The 13,805-nt window shown below is 38.2% G+C and overlaps 1 protein-coding gene across 6 annotated transcripts in view; it reads right to left on the bottom strand.

Annotated features, from left to right (window-relative positions):
• LOC105498224 (trafficking protein particle complex subunit 8) overlaps positions 1-13,805 on the bottom strand; it is a 116,611-nt gene that overhangs the window by 52,871 nt on the left and 49,935 nt on the right. For 3 of the 6 annotated variants that reach the window (XM_071085496.1, XM_071085497.1, XM_071085501.1), the window contains 2 exons: positions 10,777-10,797; positions 9,809-9,940 (listed from right to left, as the gene is read on the bottom strand). In XM_071085496.1, coding sequence (XP_070941597.1) covers positions 9,809-9,940; positions 10,777-10,797 — 153 coding nt within the window. The remainder of the gene's footprint in view (positions 1-9,808; positions 9,941-10,776; positions 10,798-13,805) is intronic. The other 3 variants (XM_071085499.1, XM_071085500.1, XM_071085498.1) reach the window with 2 other exon arrangements.

Here is a 13,805-nt window from a genome sequence, read left to right as displayed (position 1 = left end):
CATATTCAGAAGAATGAAACTAGACCCCTACCTATCACTATATACAAAAAATTAACTGGAGATGGATTAAAGACTTAAAGACTTCAAACTATAAAAAAATCCTAGAAGAAATCATAGGAAATATCCTTCTGGACATCAGCCTTGGCAAAAAATTTATGAACAAGTCCTCAAAAGCAGTGGCAACAAAAACAAAAATTGACAAGTGGTACCTAATTAAACTAAAAAGCTTCTGCACAGCAAAAGAAACTATTGGCAGAATAAATAGCCTCCAAAATGTGAGAAAATACTTGCAAACTACACATCCAACAAAGGACTATTATCCAGAATCTAAAAGTAACTTAAATCAAAAAAAAAAAAAAAATCAAATAATCCCATTAAAAAGTGGGCAAAGGATATAAACAGACACTTCTCAAAAGACACACAATCGGCCATGAAAAAATGTGAAAACAATACTGAACATCACTAGAGAAATGTAAATCGAAACAATGAGATACCATCTCATACCAGTGTAGAATGGCTATTTTAAAAGGCTATGGAGAAAAGAGAACAGTTATACACTGTTGATGGGAATGTAAGTTAGTTCAGCCACTGTGAAAAGCAATTTGGAGGTTTCTCCAACAGATAAAACAAAACTACCATTCAACCAGTAATCCCATTACTAGGTATGTACCCAAAGAAAAGTAAATTGTTCTACCAAAAAGACACCTGTATTCTTATGTTCATCACAGCACTATTCACAGTAGTAAAAACATGAAATCAACCTATGGTGCCCATCAATGGTGGACTGGATAAAGAAAATGTGGCACGTACACACCATGGAATATGACATGGCCATAAAAACGAATGGTATCATATCCTTTGCAGCAACATGGATGGAGCTAGAGGCCATTATCATAAGGGAAATAAACCAGAAATAGAGAATCAAATATGAATGTTCTCACTTATAAGTGGGAGCTAAATAATGGGCATGCGTGGACATAAAGATGGAAATAATAGACAAAGGGTACACCAAAAGGGGAGAGGGAGGAAGGGAAAGAAGTGAGGGTTGAAAAACAACCTACTGGGTAATATATTCACTATTTGGGTGATGGGTTAGTTCTCTGAAGCCCAAATTGCAGCATTATACAACATACTCATGCAGCAAACCCGGACATGGACCTCCTGAACTTGTAATTTTTATTTTTATATTTTTCGAGACAGAGTCTCGCTCTGTCGCCCAGGTTGGAGTGAAGTGGCGTGATCTCGGCCTACTGCAACCTCTGCCTCCCAGGTTCAAGTGATTCTCCTGCCTCAGCCTGCCAAGTAGCTGGAATTACAGGCGCACACTACCACGTCTGGCTAATTGTTGTATTTTTAATAGAGATGGGGTTTCACCATGTTGGCCATACTGGTCTCGAACTCCTAAACTCGTGATCCATCTGCCTCAGCCTCCCAAAGTGCTGGGATTACCGGCGTGAGTCACTGTGCCTGGCCTCTGTAACTATTGTTTTAAAAGAGAGGTACAGCCGGGCACAGTGGTTCCCGCCTGTAATCCCAGCACTTTGGGAGGCTGAGGCGGATGGATCACGAGTTCAGGAGTTCGAGACCAGCCTGGCCAACATGGTGAAACTCCATCGCTACTAAAAACACAACAATTAGCCAGGCATGGTAGCACGCACCTGTAATCCCAGCTACTTGGGAGGCTGAGGCAGGAGAATCGTTTGAACCCGGGAGATGGAGGTTGCAGTGAGCCGAGATCATGCCACTGCACTCCAGCCTAAGTGAAAGAGCGAGACTCCGTTTCAGAAAAAAGAAAAAAAAAAAAAAAGAGAGAGATAGGTACAGACCACCTCTCAGTGCCAGCAACAGTATGTCTGACAGAAAAGATGACCAAAAAAGAAGGGATGGGAAATTGATGCTGACAAAACACACTATAAAAGTACACCCTGTAGAAAACAAAATAAGCAACAAAAACACCAAAGCAGTTATTCGATGTCAGTCACCACAAAAAGAAGATAGACAGTAGAGTGGGTAGCACCCACTGTAACAGGGTAGAAGACTTCCCACATCTCTACATCAAAATAAAATTCCAAAGAAAAAGGTCCAAGTTCCAGTAAATCACAATTCATGGAGACAGCTTTCCTCCAGATCTGGCTCTGAACTCACCAGGTACTAACCACCTGGCCATCACTGCCCAACTAATGAAAGAAGTGAACACTGAAGAAGATGCTACATCAAAAGGATCAAATGTTTTCAAAACAGAAAAGAGGACTGCAAAGTTAAAGGCTGATTTTTAATAACAGGAATCTCAAATAGAGACAAATTAACCAGACAGAAGAAATCCAAAAGTGGTAACAGTTCTAAAAACCTAAAAGTTTTTAGACCTGCAGTTTAAAAACCAAGAGAAAGTCCTGAAACAAGCAAGCACCTGCTTTGTTCAAAGGCAAGAAGTATATGAACTCAGTAATACTAATGACTGTGAAAAACCAGTTGGGAGGTTGAGCACGGTAACTTAGGCCTGTAATCCTAGCACTTTGGGAGGCTGAGGCGGGTGGATCGCCTGAAGTCAGGAGTTCAATATCAGCCTGGCCAACACGGTGAAACTCCGTCTCTACTAAAAATAGAAAAATTAGCTGGGCTTCGTGGCGGACATCTGTAATCCCAGCTACTCTGGAGGCTGAGACAGGAGAATCGCTTGAACCTGGGAGGCGGAGGTTGCAGTGAGCCGAGATGGAGCCACTTCACTGCAGCCTGGGCGAAAGAGCGAAACTCTGCCAAAACAACAAAAACAAAAAACAAAACCAGATGGGAGTTTCCAGAGCATTAGCATATGGAGTCATGGATAGAGTTAGAGGCTTTGTTATTATCTTATAACTGGAAGCTATTTCATGAAATTTAATTTTGATGTGGTCATCCCTCTTTATACCACTGCACTGGCCTGAATGGAAATACCAGCGTGTGCTAAAACTGCACATGAGTAGATAGTAAATGTGTGTGTGTATTTATGTGTTTGTATATATTTATGATATAAGCACATTTTTATACAACTGGTTTGTTCTGTAGTGATAGAGTTTGGTATTCTTTTCTTCTGGCCATCACTGCACCCTATCATAAGCATAAGCAGCTATTTGGCATAAATTACTTATCACTGCCACTCTCTGAACTCAGACAACCTCCATCTTAAAAAATGGGATGTGGTACCAAGAAAAGGCTTTATTTTCACTAAACTTTTGTTTCAAAATATACCAGTTTCCACTGTCCTCCATACGTGCCTTATAGTATTGTCAGAATTGTCTTTGAGGGTTTTTTTTAAAGAAGTATTTTCTTGGCTGGCTGTTGTAGCTCATGCCTGCAATCCTAGCACTTTGGGAGGCCAAGGTGGGATGATCTCTTGAAGTCAGGAGTTTGAGACCAGTCTGGGCAACACAGTGAGACCCTATTTCGTAAAAAACGAAGTTGTTTTTTTTTTAAAAAGGAACACTTTATTGATTAAATGATAAATAAAAACAGTCTGCCACTGGATGGCATGAAATGAGAATACAGGATGTCTTCTGTGATATTCCTATAAACATACCGAATTTGAATCTCACCATGAGGAAAATAGCAGAGATATGTAACTTGGGACAATCTACAAAAATAATTGGACTGGCCGGGCGCGGTGGCTCAAGCCTGTAATCTCAGCACTTTGGGAGGCCGAGATGGGCGGATCATGAGGTCAGGAGATCGAGACCATCCTGGCTAACACGGTGAAACCCCTCTCTACTAAAAAAATACAAAAAAGTAGCCGGGTGAGGTGGCGGGCGCCTGTAGTCCCAGCTACTCAGGAGGCTGAGGCAGGAGAATGGCATAAACCCGGGAGGCGGAGCTTGCAGTGAGCTGAGATCCGGCCACTGCACCCCAGCCTGGGCGACAGAGCAAGACTCCGTCTCAAAAAAATAAATAAATAAAAAATAATTGGACTAACCTTCATGAGTGTTTAAGTCATGAAGTCAAATGATCCTTTGACTAAAAAAGGACAAAACATCCTACGCCCTCTGATAAAGGACATGCATGGGATGACTGTCAAAATCTGAATGGGGTCTGAGGATTACACAGTAGCACTGTATCAATGCCAATTTTTTTATTTTGATGGTTATGCTATGGTTATGTAACGGAAAGTTCTTGTTTCTAGAAAATAAGAAATATGTCCTAAGGTATTTGAGGATAATAGGGCAATAGATAAACCACTTAACACTCAAATGGCAAAAAGAAAAATTTCTGAACACTGCTTGCAACTTTTCTATAAAGCTGAGATTGTTTCCAAATTATTATTATTATTATTATTATTATTTTGAGATGGAGTTTTGCTCATTGCCCAGGCTGGAGTGCAATGGTACAATATTGGGTCACTGTAACCTCCACCTCCCAGGTTCAAGTAATTCTCCTGCCTCAGCCTCCAGAGTAGCTGGGATTACAGGCATGCACCACCACGCCCAGCTAATTTTGTCTTTTTAGTAGAGACAGGGTTTCTCCATGTTGGTCAGGCTGGTCTCAAACTCTAAACCTCAGGTGATCAGCCCACCTTGGCCTCCCAAAGTGCTGGGATTACAGGTGTGAACCAACATGCATGGCCTGTTTCTAAATTAATTTTTAAGTGATGTTTCTTGGGAAAAAAAAGAAAAAAGCAACCCTATCTTTAGCATTTAGTAAAGGAACACATTATTAAAAACTGATAGATACAGAAAAACAATCGAATGTGTCTGTGTGTTCAAGTGGATTTTCGAAAGTGTTCAAGTGTATTTTTGAAGATTTTTTTGGAAAAGAAATTTAAATGAGGTACAAGGTTTGAGTCAGTTTTTTATAGTAAGAACAGAAAGAAAGGTTGTCTAATCACATACACTCTTCCCCAGCATTTTAATTTTTTTTTAACTGACTAAACTTTCACGCCACTTCTTTTTAAAATGCACTTTACTTTCTGATATTCTTAATGAAAAATAATTGAACTATAAACAATTTCTGTCGTGCCAAGCACAATGGCTCACGCCTGTAATTACCCAGTATTTTGGGAGGCTGAGGTGAGCAGATCACAAGGTCAGGAGTTCAAGACCAGCCCGGCCAACATGGTGAAACCACATCTCTACTAAAAATACAAAAATTAGCCAGGTGTGGTGGCACGTACCTGTAGTCTCAACTACTCCGGCGGCTGAGGCAAAAGAATCGCTTGAACCCGGGAGGTAGAGGTTGCAGTGAGCCGAGATCGCGCCACTGCAATCCAGGCTGGGCAACACACACACACACATACACACACACTTCTGGGGCAAGATAAGCAATTCAGCATGAATTCTCAAAGAGAGGACTAAGAGAAACGGCATTACTCTGTAACTTCTTCTCTCATCCCTATCAATACAACCCTGTTTTAAATTTAAATGTCATGAAAAGTTGGTGCTTCTCATCAAAAAGTTTATCCACCACAATCAAGTTGGCTTCATCCCTGGGATGCAAGGCTGGTTCAACATACGCAAATCAATAACGGTAATTTATCACATAAACAGAACTAAAGAGAAAAACCACGATTACCTCAATAGATGCAGAAAACACTTTTGATAAAATTCAACATCTCTTCATGTTAATAACTCTCAATAAACTAGGTATCAAAGGAACATGTCTCAAAATAGTAAGAGCTGGCCAGGCGTGGTGACTCACGCCTGTAATCCCAGCACTTTGGGAGCCCAAGGTGGACGGATCACCTGAGGTCAGCAGTTCAAGACCAGCACGGCCAACATGGTGAAACTCCGTCTCTACTAAAAATACAAAAAATTACCCGGATGTGGTGGCGGGTGCCTGTAACCCCAGCTACTTGTGAAGCTGAGGTAGGACAATTGTTTGAACCCGAGAGGCAGAGGTTGCAGTGAGCCAAGATCACGCCATTGCACTCCAGCCTGGGCAACAGGAGCGAAACTCCCAACTCAAACAAACAAACAAAAAAATAGTAAGAGCCATTTATGACAAACCCATAGCCAATATCATACTGAATGGACAAAAGGTGGAAGTATTCCCCTTGAAAACCAGCACAAGACAAGGATGCCTCTCTCACCACTGCTATTTAACACAGTATTGGAAATTCTGGCCAGGGCAATCAAGCAAGAGAAAGAAATAAAGAGTATTCAAATACAAACAGACGAAGTCAAATTGTCTTCATCTGCAAATGACATGATCCTATGTCTAGAAAACCCCATTGTCTCAGCCCAAAAGCTTCTTAAGCTGATAAGCAACTTCAGCAAAATCTCAGGATACAAAATTAATGCGCAAAAATCACAAGCATTCCTATACAACAACAACAGACAAGCAGAGAACCAAACCATGAAAGAGCATCTGCACCACAAAAGAAACTATCATCAGAGCAAACAGACAACCTACAGAGTGGTAGAAAATTTTTGCAATCTATCCATCTAACAAAGGTCTAATATCCAGAATCTACAAAGAACTTAAACAAATTTACAAGAAAAAAACAACCCCATCCAAAAGTGGGCAAAGAACATGAACAGATACTTCTCAAAAGAAGACATTTATGTAGCCAACAAACATGAAAAAAAAAAAAAAAGCTCAACATCACTGACCATTAGAGGAATGCAAATCAAAACCTGATCATTACAGAAATGCAAATCAAAACCACAATGAGATACCATTTCATGCCAGTCAGAATGGTGATTATTAAAAAGTCAAAGCTAGGCATGGTGGCTCACGCCTGTAATCCCAGCACTTTGGGAGGCCAAGGCAGGCAGATTACCTGAGGTTGGGAGTTCAAGACCAACCTGACCAACATGGAGAAACCTCGCCTCTACTAAAAATACAACATTAGCTGAGCGTAGTGATGCATGCCTGTAATCCCAGTTACTCGGGAGGCTGAGGCAGGAGAATTCTGTTTTATGGCACACCTATGTTCATTGCAGCACTATTCACAATAGCAGAGACATGGAGTCAACCCAAATGCCTATCAATGATAGACTGATAAAGAAAATGTGGCACATACATACATACCATGGAATACTATGCAGCCATAAAAAGGAAAGAGATCATGTCCTTTGCAGGGACATGGATGGAGCTGGAAGCCATTATCCTCAGCAAACTAATACAGGAACAGAAAACCAAACACCGCATGTTCTCACTTATAAGTGGGAGCTGAACAATGAGAACACATGGACACAGTAGGAGAACAACACACACTGTGGCCTGTTGCGGGGTAGGGTGGGGGGAGGGAAAGCATTAGCAAAAAGAGTTAATGAATGCTGGGCTTAATACCTAGGTGATGGGTTGACAGGTGCAGCAAACCACTATGGCACACGTTTACCTATGTAACAAACCTGCACATCCTGCACACGTACATTGGAACTTAAAATTTTTTTTTAAATAATAAAAAGTTAGGCCGGGCGCGGTGGCTCAAGCCTGTAATCCCAGCACTTTGGGAGGCCGAGGCGGGTGGATCACGAGGTCAGGAGATCGAGACTATCCTGGCTAACATGGTGAAACCCCGTCTCTACTAAAAATACAAAAAACTAGCCGGGCGTGGTGGCGGGCGCCTGTAGTCTCAGCTACTTGGGAGGCTGAGGCGGGAGAATGGCATGAACCCGGGAGGCGGAGCTTGCAGTGAGCCGAGATCACGCCACTGCACTCCAGCCTGGGAGACACAGCGAGACTCCGTCTCAAAAAAAAAAAAAAAAAAAAAAAAAAAAAAAGTTGGTGCTTCTCAGAAACTCGGCCTCAGTCAGAATTATATGTGTTCTATGCACCCTAACTTCCAAGGAAGAGACTGTTCTTGGCCAGCTTCAGTTAGATATATATTGTATTGACTTATCCAGTAGATCTTAATTTATAGTCATATTCTCAGATTTCCACAAACTGTACTGTTTCGTGGAAGAGCTGTCTTGGGTTCAGAGTGTATAGAGTGGTCATGAAATAGCAAACCCAGCTACCTTGAATCATTAACTTCGCAGGGTTATATGCTACAGTAAGAAGATGATTATCAAGCCAGACAGCAAATATATCTCAACCTACCACAAACGTAGCATTTTTAACTTGTTAGGTATTTCCTAGAAGCAGTATGCCCTATAATTTGGGAAGGTAAGATACAAGCAGCTGTTTCTAGTTCCAATGACATTACCATTCTCACAAATGAAACCATTCATAAAAGTGGACAAAGATGTAGAAAAATGATGACTTATTTTCAATAGGAGACAACAGACCATTCCCAATGGGACATATATTTTCTTTCAAGCAAAGGAAACCTGCTTAATACATTTTGTCATTTTTTGAACAGAAACCTTTTAACCAGAGATACACAGTGGGGTAACATGTTTCAGATGCACTTGCACTTACTACTGAAGAAAAGCCATGAAAAGTAATAATAGTTATTTTTTTTTTAAGTTTTTTCCATGTTAGAGCCTGAGAAATTCTAATTCATGGAGTGTATCAATTATTATAAAGACATTTAATTTTATATTAAGATTTGAAAGGTTTTTTCAATGAACATTAAGCAATTCCACATATTTTCTAACTTTCCACGGGTTCCAAAAAGAGAGGAAGGAACCCAATTTTGAAATGTTGGTTTTAAAAAAGTACAGTATTTTTACATGAAATTGACAGTAATTTCGAACATCTTTACTTTTCTTTGTACCTTTGAAATAATGTATATTGTGTAAAACACTGGGATGCTTTGGTTAGCACAGACTTACAAAAATGTAAGGATGTTCACAGTTACATTTCATACTTAGTATATTCATATTAAATTTTTTTTTTTTAAGGCGGAGTCTCGCTTTGTCGCCCAGGCTGGAATGCAGTGGCACAATCTCGGTTCACTGCAAGCTCTGCCTTCCAGGTTCATGCCATTCTCCTGCCTCAGCCTCCTGAGTAGCTGGGACTACAGGCGCCCGCCACCACGCCTGGCTAATTTTTTTTTGTATTTTTAGTAGAGACGGGGTTTCACTGTGTTAGCCAGAATGGTCTCGATCTCCTGACCTCGTGATCCACCCACCTCAGCCTCCCAAAGTGCTAGGGTTACAGGAGTGTGCCACCACGCCCGGCCCATATTAACTAAATTTTTAAAAGACCTTCATATGCCCCTAATAGATCAAAAGCTCCTTAAGAGGTAAGACCATGTTGATTTTATGGGTGTATGTTCAGCTCCTAGTATAGTCTCTGAAATATAGAGATGGTTGTTTAATGGTTGTTTAATTCAAGTTTCTATTTATATTTATAGTAAATCACCATTTCCCTACTGCTACTCTCAGCCTCCAAGAAAGCTAGCTCTCTCCGACTAATGGTTCTAGGACAACTGGGGCTGGATAAATCTCTATAAATCAGTAAAGATCCCAGCAACTCAACTGCTTCAAGAGACAAGAGACAGAAGATGTCTATACATTAAGTATTTAGTCAATAGCATTATAAAGCACTCTGAAACAGAAAGAGCAGGATTTTTTTAAAAATTACTTTGAGAGAGAACAGAGGATCAGAGCTGAAATAGGGAGAATTCATTCCTACTTGAATGCATACAATCTATCTGGCTTTTCACAAATGTGATTTAGTTTAACCTAACCAAAATTTGAGTAAAATTACAAATTTTATAAATAAAAAAACCCTGAGGCTCAGAGAAGCAGCCTGACCAAAGTTGTGAATAGAAGATCAAAATTCATAGCCAGATTTGTCTAAATCCAAATCTCATGCCCTTACCAATAAATTACCTCAGAACAAAATTTCATTTAGTTTTCAAGATTCATTTTAAATAACAAAAAATGGACAAATGACACACATTTATAAAAGAAATAGCAACTTTTCATTGTAAAGCAAAAGCACTCACCTGCCCTGCTTTACTAAATCGATGGCCTGCCAATATCATATGAAATGCATATTTTCTAACCATGGGACTTTTCATGTTTATAAAGCAATGTGCCGCCTGTTCCAAAAGAAGTGCACTTCGAAGATCAGAATCCTAGTGAATGTTTAAAAGAGAAAAAGGTTAGTTTCACCAAGTTAAAAGTAAATAGATAACTAGTGAAAAAACATTTAATATCTTAATATATAGCATATCCAATGTTTAACTTAAGAGTATATGAGGGCAAAGATCAAGGGGCAAACCAATCTTGATTCTTCCAAAAACACAAAATTCTTTTAAGCTTTGAAAACATTTTCTACCATGAAATACTTAGCTTTTCATAAAAGCCAAATGTCTGGTTATGATATGTGCCATGTACCAAAATCTGTGAGTAACTGCAATCCCTTCTCAAATGGCAAAAAAGTTTGTCAACTACAAATTTATTACAGGTATACCGATAAAAAATAAACCAGAAAACATTTACACCAATCTGATTTCCTCTGAAAATTGACTTGTTAGCATATTTTCATCCACCCAAGAAAACATGTACATAGATTATGAAATATTCTAATCTACTCCTTAATTCTCTGTAAAATTTTACTGTATTTAAAGGAATCCTCAACGTTTGCTATTATATTCCAGAGGGCCAAATCAACTGCATTTCATTAAAAAGTTCAGAAGGCTTCAGTTTCAAAGATTTTCTTTTCACCTGCTATTATTACATTAATAAAGAATACAACTCAAGAAAGTTTCCACTTCAACTGACCCTCACAGTACAGAAACTACAAAACCACATACTACATTACGTCACCACCCTTAAGACAAATCTTTCGACTGAAAGAGTCATCATTTTACAGATAACTGAGAAAGTACTGAAGGTTGCTGATTAAATATCAACAACATTTTCACCAAAACTTTCTCCAGGTTTTTAGCTGTTCTCAAGCTGAACTTACCATGCCCTTCCATGTGTTCTGCTGCCATTATTTTCCCCAGGGAAAGTTGAAAACAGAAAACATTGACTTTAAATGCAATAATTTCAACAAATTATAGTTACATCAAAAGTGTTCACAGACCATTGATTATCATAAACTATCTCTGCGTCAATCATAGAATTATACTAGAGCTGAAATAGACTCGAGGAAACCACCTAGAAAGCATTCAGTAAATGGCAGCTATTATCTATTTCAACCTCCTCCTGATAAAAACTAAATGATTAGATGATTGCTCTAGTAATTAAGATCCAAAAGCTAGTAAGTAAAAAAGTCAGGAATACGTAATTAATTAGTGGTTCTTAAAAATGGGTTTGTGTCAGAAATACTTAGGGGAGCTTGGGAGCTTACTTTATTTTTTAGAAAAATGTTTTCTTTTTAAAAAGTATTAATACAAACTAACTTTTTAAAAAAGAATACGTGTTTGAAGAAAAAATGAACATCTTTCTTTCCTAGCCCATGTTTCATGTCATTTGCCAGAGGTAACTATTCTTTACAGCTTAGTAGTGTTGTGTCCTTTGTCACCCCTCCTGTATATGTATGTGCATGTGTTTACATGCCTAAAACATACGGATTTTTTAAAATACACATATATTTTGATACATAAGTGGTATTTATATAGAGTACCTTGCTTTTTTCACTTATGTAATGGACATCTTTCTAAGACATCTACATCTCTCTCATTTCTTTTAAAGTTACACTGTATTCCATTATAAAATGTACCCTAACTTACCAATTGATTATTGTTTCATATTTTGTTACTACATAAAATGCTTTGATAACTGTCTTTATAGAAACATATTTGAATAATTATTCAAATATTTTAATAGAGAAATTTCTGGTAGTAGAACTGCTGAGTTAATGAAAGCTATGCATACACTACTTCAGATTCTAATCAATATAGCCAAGCTGCTAAAAAAAAAAAAAAGTAGCACCAATACATACTCTCATCAACAAAGAATAAGAGTATATGTGTTCCACTCTACTCAGCCAAAAATCTTCAAAATTTTTAGCTAATAAAAGAAAAATGACAGCTGGGAGCTCACACCTATAACAGAACTTTGGGAGGTGAAGGTGGGGGATCGTTTGAGCCAAAGAGTTCAAGACCAGCCTGGGCAACAGAAAGAGACCCCCGTCTCTACAAAAATTAGCTGGGCATGATGGTGTCTGTGGTCCTAGCTACTTGGGAGGCTGAGGCAGGAGAATCACCTGAGCCTGGGAGACTGCAGCTGCAGTGAGCCATGAATTCACCACTGCACTCCAGGCTTAGTGACAGAAGGACGACCTGTCTCAAAAAAGGGAAAAAATATATATATATAACACCTTGTTCCTTAACATACACTTTATCGTAGGACTGTTAATCTTTTCATATGTTTAGGGGATTTTGTACTTTTCCTGTGAATTGCCTGTTTATGCTCTTTTGTGAATGGTTTGTTGTGATTTTCTGCTTTGTAAGCGCCCTTTGTATACTCTTAATATTAGTCCTTTGTGATATATTTTGCAAACAGTATTTTCCAGTTTTGACAAGAGTTTATTCTTTCGCAGGGCAGCACACTATCATTGCCTTTATGGTGTCAAGATATTGTATCAAACTAAGAAAGGATGTTATCATTCCAGGACTTTAAAAAATGCTCTCTTAGTATTTGCTTCTAGGGGTGTGGTGTGTGTGTGTGTGTGTGTGTGTCTGTGTGTGTGTTACTCTGGTTTCATTTTTTATTATAGCTTAATCAAGCCATAATATATTAAAACACAATGAATAAGCTAAGATTCCAACCCAAACAGCTGCTTAGGTATCACAATACCATTTTGTGAATAAGTTAGCTTTCTCCACTAATTTTAAATGATACCTTAACCATATGCAGTATTTAAATTCTCATTCTAGCCCATTAATATGTCTATTCTTATCACTGTATAGAGTTTTACTTTCTGTAGCCTTATATTTTAGTATCTATATATTTTAATATCCAAAATAGGTAATTCTCCCTAATTATTGTTTCTATTTCACAACTTCACTTAGACCTCAACAGAGTTGTTTTTTAAGTGCTGTAATTTCTTAAGTCTATTCTTAGCACAACACACATATGCATGCATACATACAAACACACATGAAAAAATAAAATAAAATAAAATAATATATACACACACACTTCTTTATTGCCTATGAAGCTTCACTAAACTGCAAAACCTAAATGGGTAGCAATCCTGGACATTCTAAAAAGCTAAGAATATCCCCTGAGAATACTTAATGGTTTGCAAATGATTCTAATGTACAATCCAGTTAAAAACCAAAACGAGAAACTCTTAGCATTTCCAAATTTAACACTCAAGAACTGACCAACTGAAGGCACATGTGGAAGTCCATGGCCTGTATTAATTTGGCTGAAACAAAATTTTGACTCTTGCATGTAAAGAATCAGTTTCTAGACTGAATGAGAATCAGTTTCTAGAGCTGAATACCGTGCTTTCATATCTTAGTCCAGCTTTATTCTTCATTAGACCCTGATTCTTAATGTGACACCCAAAGTGGTAAAAACATTGTTTTGAAAGGAGAAAAATAGCCCTGAAAAGAATGACAACTGCTATCAGTGTTGACGGAAGAGAAATAAAAGGATTTTTACAAAGTGATGGTTTTATCCAGAAAGCAAAGGCTTTAAATGAATTGAAAGATAAAATTTTAATATAGTGGTGTATTTCATACTATCAAATAACAAGTTTTATATATGTTCCGTAAGAAACTAAAAAAAAAAAAAAAAAACCTGTTGATAGCATTTCATTAAGAACTCTGGCCTATGAAAATTCTGTCCACAACCAAGAGATAATTTTAACAAAAGATAAAAAGACAACAATAACTTAAAATATGAGGGTTATGTACAGAAAAAAAAAAAATTCATCTGAGGTAGAGGCCTCAATAAACACTTCAATAAAAACACAGTTGATAAAGCCACCAGTTGTAGCTAACTAACTGAATCAAACATCAAACAAAAAAGACGGCT

Source organism: Macaca nemestrina, chromosome 19 (genome assembly GCF_043159975.1).
Source record: "Macaca nemestrina isolate mMacNem1 chromosome 19, mMacNem.hap1, whole genome shotgun sequence".
NCBI classification, from domain to species: Eukaryota; Metazoa; Chordata; class Mammalia; order Primates; family Cercopithecidae; genus Macaca; species Macaca nemestrina.
This window is presented reverse-complemented; position numbering and strand designations above follow the sequence as displayed.